The sequence below is a fragment of the Aedes aegypti genome, chromosome 1 (genome assembly GCF_002204515.2).
Source record: "Aedes aegypti strain LVP_AGWG chromosome 1, AaegL5.0 Primary Assembly, whole genome shotgun sequence".
Classification (NCBI taxonomy): domain Eukaryota; kingdom Metazoa; phylum Arthropoda; class Insecta; order Diptera; family Culicidae; genus Aedes; species Aedes aegypti.
This window is the reverse complement of record NC_035107.1, coordinates 185752495-185775554: the sequence shown is the minus strand read 5'-3', so window position 1 is coordinate 185775554 and position 23060 is coordinate 185752495. Positions and strand designations below refer to the sequence as shown.

The following is a 23060-nucleotide window of genomic DNA, read 5'->3' as shown; positions in this document are numbered from 1 at the left end:
AAGTAATAAACAAACAGACGTCATTTTGAGCTCCTAATTTGTTTCGAATCCCAAAGCTTTGGTCTAGTACAGTGGTCCTCAGCCTAACTCATTATGTGGGCCACCTGAATGCTTCTAAAACATAGCGCGGGCCGCAGGATATAAATAATTTTATTTAAAAGGCTCTCAATGGGATTGCAAAAAAAAAATTCGTTACCGAATGTTGCACGAAAAACTTTTGTGCAGAAAATCATGAAAACATTTGTAGGTTTTCGCAGTTATTCAAAACTTTTTCACAAGTGTTGGCTTGTTCGGCAATATTCTTCACCGTAAAAATGCTTAGGGTGGCTGATCAAGTGATAGTGTGTGTCCTAATAATAGTGATAGTGCGGTTTCAAGCGTGTTATTGGCAATTTTCTTTTTATGTGTATTTTTCTAACATCCCCCTTGTTAAAATGATATGAATGTGTATAAAAAATCTTGGAAAATAGTAAGGAAATAGTAGAAAACAATTGAAAACCTTAACTTTTTCGTTATTTGCACCAGTTCCAAACCAGACGTTCCTAATATAGTGAGTTTCAATGGGAAATCAATGTAAACCACTATTGTAGGAACAGAAGTAAGCAAATGCAACTATTACTGGCACATGTTCCAATGGAGGAAGTGCTTTTTTAAAAGATTCAATGATTTTATTATTTATGATTATTTTTTACGTGAAAAAGAATAGAAAAGCTATTAAATGACTTATTCAGATATAAAAACGAGCTTTCGTTATTGTTTGGCAATTTTTTTTCCTCAACCCGTTACAGTAACCTTCGATATTGGTCATATCGACATACGGAAAGAAAATTGAGAACGAAAAATCAACAGAAACACATCGAGATATGGAGATGTCGAGATAAGGAGGATATCGAGATATGGAGAGTGAAAATGTATGCAGACTGAAGGGACTTCAATCATCGACATAGGGAGAGATATCGAGATGTAGAACATCGAGATGAGGAGAGTCGACTGTAGTACTGTAATTTAAGTACAAACTGATTACTCCCAGTGAAAACTTTTTCTTCAAACCTTGATAAATTGGATTGGATTTTCAAACATTTTAAAATTCTAAACTGCCGTATTTTGAGATATGCCGATCTCAAATTGTGGTCTACTCGAGCCGTATATAGTGCGTTCATTGTTATGCAACCTCTATGTAAATTTTATGATTTTACCGCATTATTAAGGGCCAAACCAAAGACAAAATAAAGACCTCCATGACCCTTGCAGTAGTCCAAAATTTTATGTCACATAAGGTAATGGAATAAAATCTAGAATGCCGTGAAAAGTGTACCGTGATCTGTCAAACTTGGGTACCTTTTGCAGTATCAAAGGACCAAATGCAATACTAGAAGTGGTATCCTATCAGAGCCCGAGTGGGACGGACCTGGCCAAAGCGTAAACAAAAACAGTCGATTTTTATTCTATTTGCAATTTCTCATCGTAATAGGCTGTTTTTCATCACGCCAACGAAACGTCATGACACGGCTTACTTTCCTGCACTGAATACAATGCGGCAATAGTCATTACGCAACTGAAAAGAGTGCTGTAATAATTCATTACGCAACGCTTTCTCATAACGGAACTGTTTTGAGTTGCATAATGAATCATTACACAACAATATTTCAGAAATTGTAAAATAATGATGAATGCATTCCGACGTAATTTCTGATACCCTGATGGTCTTCTACGATATTGCAAAAAATGTTGTACGTAACTCGTTGCAGAACTCGATTTTTACAGCACTCGTCGTAATTATCCTACTCGGCAAAACACCTAGGATAAAATTACGACTCGTGCTGTAAAAACCATTATTCTGCAATTTGTTCCGTAAACTACTATTAGAAGATTCTTGAGGAATACATTTCGGTTTGGCGTCGATAGATATCTCTGTTGTAAAATGATAGCATATAAATCAAAGCAGTTGTACAAAGTACAACAGCACGACAGCCCAAAGGTTAACTGTTAGGATATTCTTATAATGTTTAATAGTTGCGAATAATTTTATCTGTGATTTTTTCATGTTTCACCCTTTGTTTTGTTTTTTGTACTTGTGGTTCAGAATGCTCACAGTCATTTTGTTTTTTTTTATTGCATAAGTTTGTTATTTTTTTCAATGGGTATATATTGATCATGTGTACGGCATTCTTAAAGTGTATTCACAAATTTCATAACGCCAAAAATTGCCATTTTGGACACCCACCCACCCCCTTTAGCGTTATGAAATTTGTGAATAGGCCCTTACGGGATTAATAAGTTACATAGAATATCAAATTGTAAAACATTTTGCAGACGTCAATGACATAAATCTATTGCTATGACAAGTGCTATGTATAATTAGGTTAATAAGTAATTAGTTCAGGTTTTTTGAATACTTGTTTTTTTTTTTTTATTTTCCAAGCATGCGAAATCAATACACAAGAGGTCTTCAAAAATTATGTATAGGACGTCACGTTTCTAAATCTTTTTCGTTCCCCTTTATAAATGCGTGTCTCAATTTTTAGAATTTAGGTACGCAAAAAAAATACATTCAAATCAACAACACGCACAATCCGAGTGCTCGCTGTTTTCAAGCATTCGGCGCTTTCAATTTTAACACCAATACAGATGTATGCAATTGTAACTTAGAGCTTTGCATAAGCATTAGGGTAATGTATGTGTCTGTGGTCTACCGTCTTATTTTGCATAATCCGTTCTATAACATTTGTTAGTAACATAATTGAAATCAATTTACAATACTTTTCTGATTTTTTATTTAAGTCATGTAAAGTAAAAATAAAGAGTGTGCCCAATACACCCATTACCCTACTACTGGTAAGCTTTGCAGCGATCGTTCGTTTTGTTTTGGCTCAAATTTCTTTGCGCCGCTAGTTCGCCGTACCTCGAAGCGATCGTGTCAGTTTACACGCAACCATCCAGTGGGAAAGTCACAAACCGTAAAACGGTGTTGGTCAGCGATCGGGAGAAGGTGTGTTGCCTTTCTCTCATCGAAGTTACTCAACTCTTGAGAAACGTCAAATATTGTTTACGTCCTCAAAAGTTCTGTATCCTCCCCGTAGAAACGAAACGTGTGTTCTGGAGGTGATCAACCCTTGATCACAGTACTAGAAAGCATGGCTTTGGCAAGTGAAAAGGAAAGTTCGAAGAGTGATGTGCAGAATCGGAATAAAACCTCAGCAGCAAAGCATAAAGAAAGTGATGTTACATCAGGGATCAAGAAACCTGATCTGTAAGTTATTGTTAGTTCATAAGAGATCAAGAATTAGAACTATGCGGAACTAATGAGTCGTTCCAGAATCCGACAGAACAGGTTTTGTCTGCGAAATATTACTCAATGTGTCACAGTGAAAGTGAAAGATACGAGAGCAAATATTAGCTTGACAATATAAATGAATCGCTGAACTTTTACGCAATACAAGCTAAATGAAGATGCTGTGCATGCATGAAGATCAGAGGTATCGCGTTGCCTCTGCATTTTAGATAGTATAATACCGTCAAGGGCGTTTGTTCGTAACTCGGTGGAATTAGATGAATACCGGTTTTCGGACCACGTTGACATTAACATTTGATATTATACGCGAATCGATGAGCTCAACTGAAAGTAGAAGACGATTCTCAATGAATTGGTTTTGCTATATTGTAGGAGCTGGTGGATCGTGTTTGGAGCGATACTGGCGCTAACACTGGGAACACGATTCTACAATGTGACGGTGCCGGATCATGTTTGCTGGGACGAAACCCATTTCGGTAAAATGGGCAGCTGGTACATTAATCGGACGTTTTTCTTCGACGTTCATCCACCGCTGGGCAAAATGTTGATCGGATTGTCTGGATACCTGACCGGGTATGACGGGAAGTATCCGTTCGATAAGCCGGGTGACAAGTACAATGGGACGCACTACGAGGGCATGAGAATCGTAAGTATTTATAATGTCAAAAATTTGTTATCCCTGCCATTCTAATCATACACACATGCTATGCAACGGTGGTTGGCACTCATAAGCGATGCAGAGTAATAGCTATATGGTTGAGTTAAAACGGACCTTGTACTTGGTCTTAACTTAAACTTAAAAACTTAACTTAAAAAAATAAACAGATTATCATAAACAGACTATCATTTGATGCAGAATTACTTTAGCTCCACTTCACTTTGATAAGATTTAATGAATGTTGTAAACTGCGAGAGACATGTAACACATTGACTTTGGATGATCAACGAAATTCGATAAAAGTATGCAGTCTGAGAGGACCAAATGCGAAAAAACTTTGTTTATTTTTTGTTTATCAGAGAAGGTTTACAGTCGAAGCTCGTTATAACGACAACTTTTATAACGACAAAAGCTCTCTATAGCGACATTTTTTGGTCCCATGAAAAGCATTTCGATGTCATAACTGTTCTCTATAACGACTTTTCTTCATTGCGACGGTCCCTTGCGATGTCGTTATAACGCGCTTCGACTGTAATTATCTTGTAATAATTTGCCTCTAGAAAAAGTATTTTAAATTATCGCATCTTTCGTTGTCCATCTGTTGTTTCTACTTGCTTCGACAATTTATTGTTGTCTAGTGGAACATTTAACAATATTCATTCATACTCCAAAACGCAACACCAAAAGAAATTATAGCATAAGGTAAATTATAGGAATTTTGAAAAAATGATTGATTTTACGGCTGCTAATTGCTGAAAGTCCATCAGGAATTCCTCAATAAATTGAAAAAAAATGCTACAAAATATCCTCCAAGATACTAATTCAGTAAAAACTTATGTTACAAATTTTACCACAAGACATGTTTGGTAAAGTTCTTAAAAAATACAGTATTCCACTATCAAAGTTCTACCACAATAATTAAAAAAATCCTCCAAAAAATTGTTTTGCATTTCCTCGAGTAGAGAAAAAATATTTCTACGTCAATCTGTTCACCACAGTATCATGAACCATCGGAGTTCATGAAACAAAACTTTTCTAAGATGTTGAAAACAAAGATCTTCAGTAAAAATCCCATCCGTTTTAACGCCAATCATTGGCTATCAGAAAAAAAAGACCATCAGAACAATATTTTTTAATTAAATCCTACAAAAAGCATTAAAGCTTTTCTGTGAGATATAATCAGAATTTTCGTCAACTTGTTACTTGAATTTTCTTCTGTTCAGTTATATTTGTTGAAATAAATCGACAACATTATAACTGCAACATTTCCAATGTTGATTCTTACATCATGGGACAGAATTCGCTGGTAGGTTATTTGACATAAAGTCGTTTGGCATAAAGCCGTTTGGCATAAAGTCGTTTGGCATAATGGTCGTTTGGCATAATGAATCTAAAACCAAGAATTTCCTTAAGATGACTTTCGTGTTTACGTTTTTATTGAATCTTTCTGATGACATCAGGCTTATTTTGGAGCCAATTGATACAAAACGACACTTTATTCAACTATCATTTGCTTTTGAATAAACTAAAGCATATTAGGAAAGTTATTGCCAATAGTATTTTATTATTTGTCCAGAAATCACCTTCTTTCAAATATTATCCTTTTGAGTTTTGCCATTGGAATATATTTCTGCACTGAAAATTTTGATATATTTAGCACAAATTTACCCTTCTTTCAAACGTTCTATGTTTTTTTTATTCTAAATATGATGTAACCATAATTGAAGGTATAGAAACTGTTGACCTTAAATTGAAATAAATATCACCTTCTTTTATACAAAGACTGTTCTTTAGAGCTTTATTTTTTAATTATTTTTTGTCTCCAACTGACAAAAGCGCGGCAATCAATAGCATTGATCAGCTCAAGTTATCAGCGAAAAGAGAAATCGATTATTGCAGCTACTTCGATGGGTTGTGCTATTTTTCCCTGAATGTCGTTTCCCCGAACGCCAGTTCCCCGAATAGCCCACTTCAACTCATAATTGTCGTAACTTTATACATTTTAGGGTGGTGAACGAACTGGCCATCTAATATGCAGCCTTCTTTACTTAATTGGCGGTTCTTTCGAGTTTTACTATCCTCTGCTTTTTGCCAACATGTGTAGAGCCGAGAATGACAGAAAACCTTCTTATTTTGGTTGCATATGGGGATTTCTTTTTTATTTTCGTACAGGTTTGGGTCGAAAGGTCTCAGATATTCATGAAACTTTTTCCACAGGCAGGGTTTATCAATATATGAATAAAAAAAAAATTGAGAAAAATTCAGAGTCGCCTATTTTTCCGGAAAACTCAGTTGGAAATTTTTCCAATCCCATATCTTTTTTCAGATGTTTTTGAAAATTTGCAATTGCTTTGATAAAAAATCTTTGTTTTTTCCGATGCTTCGATTGAAATATGGGTTTTCAAAGAAAAGGCTTATATGGTCATTTTCCACTAAATTGGCCATAACTCAAAAGCGAAAAAAAAGTACATTTCAAAAATTTCAGCGATTAAAGCTTATGAAATTACCGTTTTGACTCATATTCCGAACACTTAAGGCCAACAGGGACTTCAAATGCATCTCATTGGCATAAATTAGCTGATATTTGTGTAAATTTTAATTTCATCGCAAAGCCTACCTGTTAGCTGTTGGGTGTACCAATAATTATGTTGATTTTATTAGTTTTAGTATTGTTTTTACGTAAAAGTATGGAACAGCATTTTGACTCAAATGCCGAACACTGTGTTCATTCTGTCTCATATTCCGAACACCCTGATTCAAATTCCGAACAGCACGAATAAATCGTATTCAAATGAATAATTTCGCAAATAAATTTATCTGAGCTTGTTCTACTGGTCTCAAACTAGAGAATCATCACTACTCCTGCGGTATAAATTATATTGGCGACGTTCAAATTGAATTGCAATTGACTGCCATTTCCTTGTTATTTTGTGACATATTTCAGCGAAACATTTCAACCAAGTCGCCATACAAAAACCGAGTGTTCGGAATATGAGTCTGTTCGGAATTTGAGACAAAACGGTACTGTCCACGCAAGGGAACCCTCTTCGACAGGTCCTTTGCCTACAACGGCGGAGCGGAACAATCCGGGATAGGTCACTGGTTCACGGGGGGAGAATCACTGCACTGTGGGGATTTCGGTCGGGAGAAAACTAGACTTCACTTCGTCAACTTTTACTACAACGGTGTATTCGACCGGACGGGGAGAAAGTGCGATAATAACTGCTGATTGAGTGTGATATGTATTTTGTTTTGGGTTTTGTCGCGCATTCTATTGCGGTGGACGCAACAATTACCTTATCAAAAATATTTTTGAAAGTTTTCCACTAATTGGAACATAGTTTTTACGGCTTTTCTTTACGAATTTTCTCAACGGTGGAAAATTTTGTGGAAAACTTTTTTCAGTTAATATGTTTTTTTATTCCTGAGGTTTTATTTTCATCAAAAACTTTGTTTCTACGATGGTTTGTTCTTAGCGGAATTTGGGGCAAGTGTGCCATAGGGGCAAGTGTGCCACCTCTGATTTTTGTAAAAACTACAAACTATAGTTTTCATTTGAGCTTAACAATATGTTCCCTTATAGTCCATAATACAATGGTCAAAATATGACGCAAATTGCTTTATTTTTCACGTATTTACATCGACTTTTGTGAAAACCATAATATTTAGTTTTACATACAAAATCCATTTTGGTTGAAATCTATACTTTTTGGGGTAAGTGTGCCACCTATTTGGTAAACAAAAATGGTTAGGGTGAAATTCATAAAAATGTAAACATCATCAACAAAATCATGATAATGAACCAAAATGAGGCACCAGTAGTAGTTTTTGAAGTGCAGAAAAGGAATAGCGAACATTTTTGCTCCCACAATGATTTTTTTTCTCCAAATATTCGATAATAACATGGTTTTAGGCGTTTTAAGAACTATTTTACTTATTTTCATCAATATTTTACCTTTGTTTAGTGCTGATCTAGTGTTATATTATACAGATCCTCCATAATGAAAGAGTAATTTGTGTATCGCATTGAATGGAGACAAAAAAAAAACAATTTTAGTTATTCGAATTGACTAGTATTGATTGACTATGCTTGTTATAAAGTATCCCCTCATGACGGTAAACCTAAAAATATTTTTAAAATTGTCAATTAGGCTCTGCTTTGTTAGCAATATTAACAGGAAATAATGAAAATTTCATTACAAGTAGAATTACATGAATGTTTATTCGATGGCCGTCTTGCCCCATAAGGGTGGCACACTTGCCCCATAGTGTTGAAAATCAGGGTATTTTGGATGATATTTGAGGAGCTCCAAAAGTAATACTTTTTGAAATTATTTTCTTTTTAAATGGCACAGTGCTTATGAAAAGATGTGAAACTAACATCGTGAGGCTGAATTGGCGGGTTTTTAAGCTTTAGACAAAGTTAGAGAACAATTTGCTTAAGGTGGCACACTTGCCCCAAATCCCGCTAAGTTATGATTTTTCAAAGTAAGTAGTGTCAGAGGAAAACAAAAAAATTCCAACTGAGTTTTCCGGGAAAATAAGCGATCCTGAATTTTTCTCAATTTTTTTTTATTCATATATTGATGAGCCCTGCCTGTGGAAAAAGTTTCATGAAAATCTGAGACCCTTCGGCCCACTTTGTACGGTAATAAAAAAAAATCCCCTGATCGTTCTTTCTCATTCACCCACTGAAGGCTATTATAGCACCTATTTAAACTGCTCCACTTTTCGGGGAAACCAGGTCATTCGGGGAAATGGCATTCGGGGAAAAGGGTCATTCGAGGAACTGGCATTCGGGGAACCGACATTCGGGGGAAAAAAGCACGATCACTTCGATGATTCTGAACGCAATCTTTTCGTTTTATTATGAAGCAATAATTTTTGGCGTCTAATCTTCTGTTGGTGTAATCATAAATTTTGCCTTTTTTTAAACTAGGCTGTTCTTTATAATTTTACTGTTTTAAATATAATTATTTAGTAAATCTAAATGTTAACCATTTTTATATTTTGTTGTTTTATAAATTCTTGCAAGACATGCTGTTATAATGAAAATTACTTTAGAAGCTTCCAATATTCAACATATTTTATTTTTGAAAACGCATGATCTCTTTTCGAGATATACTGGAAAATAATACTTTTCAATCACAAATGTTTCCTTCTTTCGATAATAGATGATGTTTTTGATGTACACTTCCAAAATAAATATATAGAGTAAGGTGGGGCAAAAGTTCGACCTTAGTGGTATAATCAAAGTTTCCAGGAAAACAATAGCACTTGAAACAAAACAAATAGCATACATTGAATCTTCAACGTATTGGCTATAATTTTGCTGAACAAACTTGTGTCAAAATATTTACCCATTTTTAGTTATAACAGTTTCAATATTAATTGTCTTATTCGAACTTTTGCCCCACCGGTGGGGCAAGAGTTCGAATCTAGTGTGGGGCAAAAGTTCGCTGGCTAAAACACAAAATATCGATCCTTTTATGATAGGCATACTTTACACCAGCCGTAAACTTAAGTTTGACGAAAAATACACACTAAATTTTCGTCAAAAATTTTCCTAAAACCGGGTTAATTGTATTATATTCAAAAATAGCAGTTTTTCACAAAACTATCTGGAAATGAAAAATTTTGGTGACAATTTTCACACGATCAGACAAATTTAACTAAATTTGAAGATAAGATGTGGATTTTGGGCAATTTGCAAATTTTTCCGTGATTTTATACATGGGTCGAACTTTTGCCCCGCTGATTCGAACTTTTGCCCCACTATGGGCCAAAAATTGTTTTCAAGCATCTATGCAAAAACTAATACACCTCAAAGCAACCTTATGATAGGCCTAGAAACGCCCTTACATAAAATATTGAAAAAGATTTTATCTTCAATTGGTTCCATCCAACGAAAGTTTGACCAAAAATTACAATATTCACGTCGAAAAACAACAAATAGCCATAACTTTTCCAAATCTCAATCGATTTTTATGATATTTGGATTGAAAGTCTCTTACTTGAATAGCATTCAAACCACCATGACATTTATAAGATTTGTTTTGAATTGAGCTGGAAATCCTTAAAAGAAACTCTTACCCCACTTGAACTTTTGCCCCACCTTACTCTATATTAAGAATCGTTGAAAAGTTTTGCCATTTTAAACGAAAAATAATCTGTTCTCGTATACAGGCTATTTTTGCATTATGTTGCATTAATAGATCTTTGGATTAGAGCTTTCAATATTTTGCAAATAAATTTTCCCTTTTTTTGTCAACAATTTTTGACATTCATAGTTTGGAAAATCTCTGAACAAACACCACGCTCGTTAAGAACCTTCCAAAAATGTTTGCTATGGGCTCGGTGGTGTTGATCTCGGTAAAAGATTAAAAAAATCCGATATTCATTCTAAGTCAATCATTATGCCAAACAACCATTATGTCAAATGACCATTATGCCCAACGGCCATTATGCCAAACGACTATTATGCCAAACGACTTTATGCCAAACGGCTTTATGCCAAACGACCTTATGCCAAACGACTTTATGCCAAATGGGGTACAATCACAGAATTCTGCTCTGTAGAATGCGACAGATTTCTGCTCTGTAGAATTTCCACCGATCGTTATTAGTTTCTAAGAAAATCGGATATGACGTCGGATAACTGTTCGCGAGAAACCAAACGGGATCCTTCAATAAAGTATTTAGAGACTTCTTTATGTGGATAAACCTATACCCCATTTTTTATGTTTTGAACTAGCTTTACATAGACATTCAACGAGATTTCCGTGCGTTCTCTTATATTGAAACGTCTTCCTTTTAATCGGCTGTCCGAAGTAAACATATTAATATCGTAATACAGTTAACTCTCCCTTACTCGATATTCCGTATCTCGATATCGAGTTAGAGAACCGTAGTAAAAATTGGTTTTCATGGCTAACTTGATGGTCCCTTGGAACGCAATAACACTGCTTTTGTGTTCTGTATCTCGATACCTCCCTAACTCGATGGTCCCTTCAATATCGAGTAAGGGAGAGATGACTGTATTTGGCAACCTTTTTTTTTTTAGAGAATTTCCATGATTTGGCCATGATAATAGTTTTTAACGCTTTGAGTATAGTGTTTCTTGATTTATCAGCACTTTATGTAGTTCAATGATAATTGCGAACCTTGTTTGCTTATAGCTACCTAAAGAGAAAACACAAGTTCAATCACTAATGAGAAACTTCTCACTTGCCCCACGTGATTAGAAAGTTGATGGTGTTTCAATTTAGTTATTTTTAGGTCTATATCGAATTATTTCTTAAACTTTTTTATTGCAGTTTAAAACTGTCAGGGGACAACTACAGGACAGCTACAACTAAGTGGCACAGAAAATTATTTTCCGCACGTCGCCAACTTGTTATGGAGTGATAGTTGACAGGTTAACAACCTTTCGCTTTATTATGCAATTATGGCTGAAAAATCTCCGGAATCTCTTACCTATTGTAATGTTCTCAATGGCTTAAAAGGCTTACGCATGTGTTTAAAACGTTGATTCAAATATTCAGTAAAATATTCCAATTATTATCACTTACCCCATTCACCCACTTGCCCCGCAGTACCTTATCAAAATCACATCGTAACTGCAGTTTTAATTCTGAAATAATCGCTTTCTATACCTTCAAATTATTCCTATTCTAATGAATCAAATGGTGCTTACGTCACAGAATATACAATCCCGATAAATGGACGTATAAAATTATTTGATTATTATCAACCATTTCCTTTTTTACAGTTCTGTACCGCTATGGGTGCGGCCATCGTTCCGATGTCCTTCCATACCGTTTGGGACATGACTGGATCGCTGACGGCGTCTGCTTTCGGTGCCGCTTACATCCTGTTCGACATCGGCATGCTCATCTTGAACCGATACATACTGCTGGATCCTCCTTTGATATTTTTCATGACCGCATCCGTAATGGGCATGGCACGTGTCACAAAACTCACCCGGAACCAAGAGAGCTTCACACGGAGTTGGTGGACCTGGTTGTGCTTCACGGGAGCAATGCTAGCCTGTACCATCAGTGTAAAGTTTGTGGGGCTGTTCGTTGTGATGTTAGTTGGACTCCATACCGCTAGTGATCTGTGGGATGTTCTCGGAGATTTGACCAAACCGATCTCCTACACTGTAAAGCAATTGGTAGCTCGAGCCGTTACGCTTATAATTTTGCCGATTATCCTGTATGCGACATTTTTCTATATTCATCTAAACGTGTTGAACCACAGTGGAAGTGGAGACGGATTCTATAGTTCTGGCTTCCAATCAAACCTGGTTGGAAATTCACTGTATAACGTCTCAATGCCCAGAGAAGTAGCTTACGGAGCAGTTGTTACGTTGAAAAATCATAAAACTGGAGGTGGCTATCTACACTCGCACAACCACCTTTATCCAAAGGGTTTCGGCGCCAAACAGCAACAGGTGACGACCTACAGTCACAAGGACGAAAACAACAAGTGGTTGATAAAGCCCTACAACAAGCAAACGGTGGATAATGTAACCCTGGTAAAGCACGGAGATTTGATTCGATTCGAACATATCCAAACCAAACGGAACTTGCACTCGCATCGGGAACAAGCTCCTGTTACGAAAAAGCACATGCAAGTCACGTGCTACGGAGAGGTTTGTAGCTGGGATGCGAACCATCTGCAGGAATGGCGTTGTGGATAAAAGCTCTTTCTATTTCGCAGGAGGGACAAGGTGATAGTAATGATGTCTGGCAGGTGCAGATAATTGGCGGCAAGGATGGTGATATAGTTGAAACCGTGACGAGTCGTTTGATATTCTACCACTACATTGAACGGTGCGTTCTGACGACAACGGCTAAGCAGTTGCCGAAATGGGGATTCGAACAGCAGGAAGTAACTTGCAATCCAAACATCCGGGATAGGAGTGCCGTTTGGAATGTGGAAGATAATCAATTTGATAAATGTATGCCATGCCACCTAATAATGCGACGCGTGTTACAATTGATTAATTCATTTATCTTTTTCTAGTACCCAGCGTCAACTTCCAAGTCTATGCACCAGGATTCATCAGTCGTTTCTTCGAATCACATGCAGTGATGCTTCAGGGAAATTCCGGTTTGAAACCAAAGGAAGGTGAAGTAACCAGCCGACCATGGCAATGGCCCATTAATTATCGGGTGAGTTAAAGTTTATGAAAGCATTTCCCATCTCTGATTCTCTGATTGGATTAGATTTTAAATTTATTCCGCGAGCAATTAAATTTCAAGTATGCACGGCAGTCATCTCCATTATGACGAATATACATATCTTCCCTCTGCTAGCGGTAAATGAGATGAAATACATACTTCAGTTGAGGGTTCCCATTTTCCTCAAGGACCTCTCACATATGTGTGGGGGACGACGGCTTCGTTGACGCAGGAATTTATTGCAACAACCTTGTGCCTGTTGTTAATCAACTGCATCCACATCAAAAGCCCTCGAGTGACTGCAATCATGTTATAATAATCGTCAGCACCATTCCCAGAGAAATCCACCTCGTTTTACGTTTTACCTGCCCTGTTTGCAAAACGTCCTGAACGACAGTTTGCTCCTGGCGGCGTACATATTAAGCGATGATTAAGCGTTTAGTGCTTTGTCTCGAGATGAGAAATCGCTGCTATAGGCATATACTTGCCTCGTGTCGTCGTGTTTGGCTGAAGTGGGATGTGTTTGTAGCAGCTCCTTGGTGCAGTAAAATGTGGTGGGTGGCATGCATTATTGCGCAGCACGGCAAGTACGATTCTATGTCAACACCTCAAGTGCACGCACTTGGTTACGGATGCAAACAGATTTCGAGTTGCTTAGTGGCGTTTGTACGAATGCACATGGTTGTGAAGAATAGTGTCCTTGAAAGGTTAGCTGAACTGGAGGAATCTACAGGGAAATTTGAAAATTAGTGATAATTAACACGCCATAAACATATGTAACTATTTCGAGACGAACGGATTCTCACTTTTTTATCTAATTTCGCTTATATAAAAGTGATACGTTAGTATAACTCATTGATTTTCGAAAATTACCTTGATTGAGCCTTTCCAAAACATAATGTTTAGCATAATACTGTTGCTTTGGCACATTATTTAATGTCAATTATCTGTTCTATTATGATCAAACCGCATGAACATTTCCTAATCATAATACTCAATTCGCAGCTGTCTACGCTTCCCGACAAAATAATGGAATCACTTTGCCGAGTATTACAATACCGGTTTTGAATTTTGCCACACGCAAAATGTTCAGAATAACAGGAAATTATCTGTTGCTGTTGTAAAGATTCTAAGCTTTTCGGTGGATGTTGATTGTTTTTTAAATAAGTGTTGCAATACTCGTCGAAGTATTTCCATACCTTTGATGGGTAGTGCATGTAGCTCTCAGTTATTAACTGTGGAAGTGCTTATAAGCACACAAGCTGAGAAGCAGGCTCTTCCTCAGTAGGGACGTAACGCCAGATAGAAAAAAAGGAAAAGTACAGACAGAGTCCAAGGCTTTGTGGCTATGGCAGTGCAGCAGATAAGGTGATGCCCCGGGTCTAGTCGTGTTCATTGATCAAAATAACTCCCAAAACGGCAGGTGTCTGCAAAGTAGTAGGAGGCCCAAGATATCCGGCCTTTAAACAAGCGTCTGCAAACATGTCACAGTGGAAATAGTGCAAATAAACTTGAAGCACTGTGAGGTTGTTCAGCATTTGCTGTGGCAGTCCGTAGCGGAAATGAAGTGTGGCGTAGCTATCACCTCTGTGTCATTCCAAACCCCACCTAGAGATGGAAATTGGGCAGCAGATACAAGTAAAACAGTGGCAATTTGGACGGTTGGAAGATACCCCTTTTAGGAAGTAGTGGAATGCGCTGAAGAAGACTTCGTAATCACCAAAGTAATGGTGTGTATATCTGTAGTTGCTGCGCTACTCCGCGATGGCCGTTAGAAGATTTCAACCGTATGCTGGACAGATTAACGGCAGAGCTTACTGATCGTAGACCATTCGTCAGAGCCAGCGACTTCAATGGTTGGGCAATCGAATGGGGAAGCCGCCTCACTAACACAAGAGGATGCAGTCTGTTAGAAGCAGCACAAAGCGTCGGGAAGGCAAAGAGTCGATGATCCTCACTTTTTGCAGCCTGGGGCTAGCGAGACACATGAACTGGAGAGTGTGCGAGAGTATACCGGCAGTGACCATCAGATTATCCGGTACCGCATTGGGAGCAGGTTCCAGCCAGTATATTGCAAAAATCAGACAGACGTAAAACGGCGGACTGCAAGAAGGACGTGTTCGTCAGAGCGCTTAGACTTGAACACATCATTTTGAAACTCAGTGCAGACGAGTTAACGGCAGCACTAACTCGTGCGTACGATGCAACCATGCCGAGAGCTGCGAAACCAGCTAACGGCCACCGTTCAGGCTACCGGTGGAACTCGACTATTGCCGATCTACGTGGAAGCTGCCTCCGAGCCAGAATGCTCCGGGCTTGCAACAACGCTAAAAGAGAGTAACCTAGGCTCGTCTACAGAGCGGCAAGATCCATTCTTAGAAGCGAAATCAGGCTAAGCAAAAACATTTGCCTTTAAGAACTCTGCGACGAAGCAAACGCAAATCCGTGGGGTGACGCGTACAGAGTAGCCATGGCAAAGTTTAAAGGATCAACAATGGCACGAGAAAAGTGTCCGGAGAGAATGAAGGTCATTATTGACAGACTATCCCGTAGCACGAAGCTATAAGCTGATCGCCCACTCTTGCAGAATGGAGACTACGATGAATCTCGAGTAACGAATGAGGAGTTGGTCGGTGTGGCGAAAGCCTTGGACGCAAAGAAGGCCTCAGAATCAGACGGAATCACAAATCTGGCTCTGAAAACTGCGATCTTCTAGAGACCCGATATGATTAGGACCACTCTGCAGAATTGTATTGACGATGGCAGCTTTCTAGACTCCTGGAAGCAGCAAAAGTTGGTGCTGCTGCCAAAGCCGGGTAAACCACTTGGTGAATCTTCAGGCCGATATGCTTGCGGGAGACGTCCAGCAAAATGCTGGAGCGAGAACGGGCTGTCGAATATGTAGTTTGGCTTCCGGAAAGGAAGATCTACTGTGGACGCCATTCTAACTGTTGTGGAAACCATGGAGACAGCTCAGAAGCAGAAAAGGAGAGGAAACCGTTATTGTACAGTGATCACACTAAACGTGAAGAACACTTCCAACTGCGCTAGCTGGAAAGCAATCACCGATTCGTTGCATAGCATGAGAGTACCTAAGTACATTTGCCGGATTCTGAAGAGCTGTTTTTAGAACCGGTTACTGATATATGAAACAGGCCAAGAAGTAAAAAGTACTCAAATTACGGCAGGCGTTCCTCAGGACTCTATTCTCGGCCCGACCCTGTGGAATATTATGTACGATGGTGTCCTAAAATTTAATCTTCCCAGAGGCGAAAAGATTGTTGGCTTTGCGGACGATGTGGTGCTATTGGTAGTCAGTGAATCAAGAGAGGAGGTGGAGGTAATCGCCACCGAGACGATCGATACTATAGAAGATTGCATGCGGGACAAGAAGCTGGCGATATCCCACCAAAAAACTGAAGTGGTTATGATCAGCAATTGTAAGGCGGCAAGAATTTAGGTTGGTGGTTGCATCATCAACTCGAAGCGCGAAGTTAAGTATCTAGGGGGGATGATTGATGATCGGCTTAATTTCAACAAACATATCGACTATGTCTGTGACAAAGCGGCGAAGGCGATATCGGCGTTATCTCGGATCATGGTCAACGACTAGGCGATTAAAAGCAGCAAGAAGCGGCTGCTAGCGAGCGTCACAACCAGGGCTGTTAAGTTTCATGACCAGCTTGCGACACTGACGAAACGAGTCTTCTCATTGTCGCAAGTCGAAACTATATTTCATGTGCTCACTTCGTCAAGTCGCAATGACAGAGCTCTCACGAGAGCAATTTTAATGTTGTTTTGCTATTAAAATTTGTATCTTATTTTGGAGAATTTCGGGAAGTAAATGTGTTTGAAACGTTAAGTGGATATTCTTCCTTGATTTCAACGATATAAACAACAATTATACCAGATAGTTAACTCAAAATAGTCAAGTTTGCGATTCCGTCACAGGCCGTAGTGACGGAAAAATGAAAGAGAATTTAGAGAAAATCTCTGTCATTGTCTCGCCGTCCGATGACAGTGAGGTAAGCAACTATGTAAAAATCGCGCAACACCCTGTATTTACATTGACGCTTTCCAGCCCTGGTCACAACAACGATCATCAGATATGGAGGTCCACCAAGGGTGACTGCACTGAAGACCGAAATGAATCGATCTCGTCTTAGCAGTACGTATAGGTTCATGGCTATGCGGGTTTTAAATTCGTACCGCACCATTTCATCGGAGGCAGGGATGATACCTATCAGACAGACTTCTTCTCGAGGAAGATAGCGAGTGCTACAGGGACCGCCATACAAGAGGAGTTCGAGAAGGAGAACGTGCTGACACCATCAGGGAATGGCAACACCAGTGCGATCAAGCTACGACTGGCAGATGGACACATCGTCTTATCCCAAGTCTGTCGGTGTGGATAAGAAGACCAAACTAAATTTTCACTTGACGCAGGTTTTGTCCGGACATGGTTGTTTCAGACAATACTTGCACAGGTTTGGTCACACAAGGTCGTCATCCTGTCCCGAATGCATCAACGCGGAAGAAACTCCGGAGCATATATTTTTTGAATGCCACCTGACGAAGAAGGAAGAAGAAATGAGTGCGGTATGGCCTTGGATCGTCGGGGTGCCGATGAACCGGGAGTCATTCCCCAACCGGACTCGTAGGACCGATCTCGGCACCTAACAAGCCAGTCGACGAAAAATGAAGAGGAGCTTCGGATATGTAGGTCACCGATAGTGTGGACGCCATCCCCAAACCGAAACTGTCGGATTACCTCTGCAACCCGACGACGAAGACTGCGCATAGCGTGAAATTTCCCCTGCGATATCCGCCAGTAGACGGGGTCTCACAGTGCGGCCGTTATCCCCCACCGGAACTATTGGACAGCTTCCATCGCCGGGGGTTCCAGGAGGACCAAAGAGAGCGAAGTGCTAGACATCTATAAACAAAAGCATGGAGCTAACGATACTCAATCCAAAAAGTAACATCTATCTCAAATGATGGTTTTGCGAATCCGAAAATTAATGGCGTGCTCTATTGCAGTTGTTACACGCCCCCAAGGTGGTCGATTGAGGAACTTTCCTATATTGTCGACAGGATGATAGTCGAACTATTAAATCGGCAGCCAGTAGTGATAGCTGGAGATATTAATGCATGGGCACTGGGGTGGAGTTTCCGCTATAAAACTTACCAAAGAGGCCATATATTGTTGGAATCCCTGGTCGCTATAAATGTAGCGCTGGAAAATGTGAGTAAAGTGAGCACATTCCGCAGAAACGGTGCGGACTTTATTACATAGATGACCCGAATTTGTCAGCCGCCCTTTCAAAATTTCTTTTGGCTCCCTTTTAAAATGCAAGCAAATTATCAGTGTTATTACTGTACTATGTTTTACGTATTCAGAGTATAACAAATTTGTGAAAAACGTTGATGATTTGACAGTGACAACAGAAAGTTCTTTACAAAAAGGGGCTGACAAAATCGGGTCAGAACTGTATTGACGTGACGTTATGTAGTTTCAAACTTATAGGAACCATGAGCTGGTTCGTTGATGACGATACAATAGCAATCATCAAACGATTCGTTATAGTGTAATGTTTGGCGGACGGAGGGCAGTGCGATGTAACTGTAACTCGACTCAAGTCCGGGGTTGGAAAACAGCGCGCTTCGACTGAAGCCCTGGGGTCCTAAACGGTGAAGAGCTAGTTGCTGTGATATCACGAGCGGATGATGCTTCCATGCTGAGAAAAGCCCCTCCCAGAGAAGACAGGCCGCCGGTGTACCTTCTTCTTCTTTCTGGCGTAACGTCCCAACTGGGACAGAGCCTGCTTCTCAGATTAGTGTTCTTAGGAGCACTTCCACAGTTATTAACTGAGAGCTTTCTTTACCGATTGATTGATTTTTGCATGTGTATATCGTGTGGCAGGTACGAAGATACTCTATGCCCTGGGAATCGAGAAAATTTCCAACCCGAAAAGATCCTCGACCAGCGGGTTTCGAATCCACGACCTTCAGCATGGTCATGCTGACTAGCTGCGCGTTTTCCGCTACGGCTATCCTGGCCGCCGGTGTATCGGTGGTGCGAATTAATTGCAAATCTTCTAGCGATCTTCCTTTGGACTAGAGAAAGGATGCAACGTGGAGCTGCATTCAGAAAGGCCGAGCTACTGTGATCGATAAATTATGTGCTTTTACAGCATCACCCCCACACGCCCATGGCCTCGGTGCTGTATGCGGAAGATGAAGGGACTTCTTCCCCGAGGGTGACGATTGAAAAGCCGGCAGAAGTCGTGAAGTCATTCGCGTCAAATAAGGCACCGGGACACTATGGTATCTTGAGTGTTGCCCTGAAAGCGTCAATCAATGCAGACTTGGACATATTCAGAACCTGGATGCAACACTGCATAGACGTATGGAAGCGACAAAAAATGGTGCAACTACCAAAGGCAGGGGAAACACCAAGTGACCCATCGACAGGGATGCCAAGTCAATTTTTTAAAAATCTGGGAGATTTTGAAATTTGTCTGGAAAAGTCTGGATTTCTAATGTTGTATATGGAAAACCTTACAAATTATTTACAAAACCTTACAAATTCGTCACAAATTTTATCTGGATCTCCCAGACTTTTGTAAAATGGTTCCTTAAAAATCTGGAATATTCCAGACAAATCTGGTTGGCAACGCTGCCCGTCGACGATAAACCTATCTGTGAACTTGATACTACCGTAATCCGGGGTAACATTGATCATTTTTTTGAATGTTTCTTAAATATTTCGTTTAAAAATGCAAATGTTGCAAATTTTATATTTTTAAAACAAGTACTGCCACCCATCGCTCGTGACTATATACTGTATTTTGTTTCTTGAATGATTTAATGATGTTTTTAAATTTTTTTTAAGTGATTTTTTGATTTAGCTGATATGGGGTAACATTGATCACCTATGTAAACCACATTCGGTAATATTTAAAATGTCGTTACTTACTTAAATCGTGGCCTCTGAAGCCGAATTTGGAGACCAAACGCTTACAAGTCGTTTATTTTTTGAGTTATTTTAGAATTAAAAACAACTCGAACCACGGAATACGCATAAAGGTAGGCAATTTCCTTAGGAAATTCTACATTCTTAACAGTAATTCATTAATGTTGCCTAATTGAGCATACTTATGAAAATTTTGACAACGGAATCGTTTTCAGCGATGCCATTTTTAGTAAGAACCGCATTTTCCTTGCTCATATCGTTTGCAGATTTTTTGTGAGACACGAATCTTCGGTAGTGTCATCCTTAACCATTAAGATCATTGTTTCGAAAAGTTGACAAATTTACGCATAAGGTAAACGCAATTTTCGCAAAAATCTTCACTTTTATAAGCTTATGAATAAAAGAAAGAGAAGCACCATTCGTGAATTGAAAATGTTCCATCAACAAATGTTGATACGATTTTTTTACGAGAGGAGTCATTCCGATCAATGTTACTCCGCTGATCAATGATACCCCGAATTACGGTACTCTTCAATAAAATATATGTTATTCCTTTTGTCGCGTGAGGCATCGATAGTATGTCAGCCACACCTTTACCAACATTTGCAAGAAAGAGTCCTCTATTCAAACTGTATTGAGTTCGACAAGTGCTGGTACTGCAAATTTTCTAAACGTAGTTTGTTAGCTTTCCACAAAACATTTCCCGACCTTCAGCAAACAAACATCTTGTATGCGATTTGCTCTATCAATGAGTTCTTCTACAGGTGCGGGTTTAAACATACCGTAATTTCGGGTGTAATTGATCACATTTCACTGTTTTCCTTGTCTGTTTTCTATGATGTTGGCAATTCCAAACAACTTAATGCAGGAAAACAAGTACGACAGTGAGCCTCATTGGTTTATACACTTAAATTTTCATACAGTTGTGATTTTAGTGCTGAAAATCGCCTCTAAAATAAAAAATCAAGCAATTCCATTTCGGGGCGAAATTGATCACCAGTCAAAACAATTATTGTTTGTTTTGAAAACAATTTTACTTATTTAATTTGGGCCTCCTGAATCCAAATATGCTTGCCAAATTCTTAACAATGCAAAGTTTATGGAAATAATAAACAATTAATTCTCAACAATTCCACAGAAAACGCCTAAATGTAGGCAATTTCCGAAGCAAGCTTCTGATATCTATAAAAAATTCAATTATTACAACAAAATGAACAAATTGGTACAAATTTTGATGATAAAATTCGTTTTGGGGATATATTTCAAGCATCCTTACAAATATTCAGGTTGACACCATGTCCAAATCCTTGTTTAAAACTATAAGTTTATTGATTTCTGCCAATACCACACAGAACACAATTATGGAATTTTCTATTATTTTCATAGAAATAAAAATTCCTTAACACAAAAAGTTTCACAACATGCAATTTGACAATAGTCAAGACAAACAACGTTCATTTACATAGGTTGCATTGATTTCTGTGCTCTATTAGAGGGAAATAAAATCGTGTGACACAGTGATCAATTTCACCCTTCTGATCAATTTCACCCGAATTTACGGTACTATTTTCATAGATTCATTTGGGATTTTACTACGGTCTTCTTGGTGTTACGCATCAAAAGGAACATAGCGTGTTTCTCAGCTTAGTATTTCATAAGTACTTTTACAGTTGACCTGGGATGCTTCTTTCGCCACCCTTTTACGTGTATTAATCATTAAAGCATATCTTAAGCATCTCTTAATTATTTTCACCTTCTCTAACAGCTCTAGATAATGGCATACGTATGTACTAACGCCATTCACGGGCTGCAGTGTCAATTGTAGAACCATTTCCCCCCTCTCGCAGTTTTCCTTTGCATGACATGCAATTCGAGTTGGTACACGGTGAAATTATAAGCTTTGCGGCTAGGAACCATCGTTCAACGCCTTCGTAATTTTCAAGCAGCGTAAGCCACGCGTAAAGTTTCATCTTATAGGCATCACGCCTTCTTCCCGTTTCTAATCATACCTATTTATGGACGTTCACGTTTCACCTATACGTAGTAAATTCTCCAATCGCGCATAAGGGTCGTTAAGGTTCAAGTAACATTGGAGCAAATGTCAATACTGAAAGAGCAGTTTTCTCAAAAATGATCGACATATCGACAAAAAATAAAATTACACAGATGTTTTATTTTGCGATCCAAACAGCTGTATGTTTTTATATGTTGCGATTTGTCGATTGTTTTCGTTAAAAACTGCTTTTCCAGGTTTGACATCCCAGACAACCTGAAATCGCATGAAAGTACACGTTACAACTCGTTTATTCATACTAATTACATCAAACCCGCAAAAAACCGTGGATAAACTCGTCAGATTCATGAGTTTCCTCGCATAAAACACTTTTTTTCTGAGTTCATTTGCACATTTTGTTTCGTCTCGTACACTTGTACAAAGTAAATCGAATCAATTCGTAGCAGCTGTCAAATCCACATTTGTTATCATAAAATAATTTGCATAAGATCATAGGTTAGTTCGGTAGGATATTTATACACTCACATTGTATGTTATTATTCATCACATAATATATGCACGCATATCGCCTCCACTTTTGTACGTAGAAGGCCTTTTCGCGACATCTTATGAGTGAAATTTTGCACATACAAAGCCTCCAAGTGATTTCGTTATTCGTACATTTTGGTTGTCTGGGATTGGCTCCAATGTGATTTGGATCTTAAGCATCATTAAACGTTTTATGCCGCATCAGTGCCCGATAGTGCATCATTAGTGCTGCAGCTGCAGCATTAGCAAAATGTTCGAATCTGCAGAATAATAATCACAACTCTCCATCAGTGTGCCGGCTTTTGTGCGCGGGATTAGAATAAGTTCCATGTTTACCTTGACCTGATACCGAGATATCAAATAGAAGGTGAAAATCGTGCAATAATCGTATTTAATGCGTGAAT

General features: G+C 38.7%; 1 protein-coding gene across 2 annotated transcripts in view; it reads left to right on the top strand.

Annotated features, from left to right (window-relative positions):
• The first annotated feature begins 2840 nt into the window (after positions 1-2840).
• Positions 2841-23060, top strand: part of LOC5578528 (protein O-mannosyl-transferase 2) — a 62073-nt gene continuing 41853 nt past the window's right edge. Inside the window, exons 1-6 of one of the 2 annotated variants that reach the window (XM_021855093.1) lie at positions 2841-2989; positions 3081-3250; positions 3665-3938; positions 11722-12606; positions 12675-12915; positions 12981-13129. In XM_021855093.1, coding sequence (XP_021710785.1) covers positions 3135-3250; positions 3665-3938; positions 11722-12606; positions 12675-12915; positions 12981-13129 — 1665 coding nt within the window. In that variant the 5' untranslated portion in view covers positions 2841-2989; positions 3081-3134. Of the gene's footprint in view, positions 2990-3061; positions 3251-3664; positions 3939-11721; positions 12607-12674; positions 12916-12980; positions 13130-23060 lie in introns of both variants that reach the window. The other variant, XM_001663869.2, reaches the window with a different exon arrangement.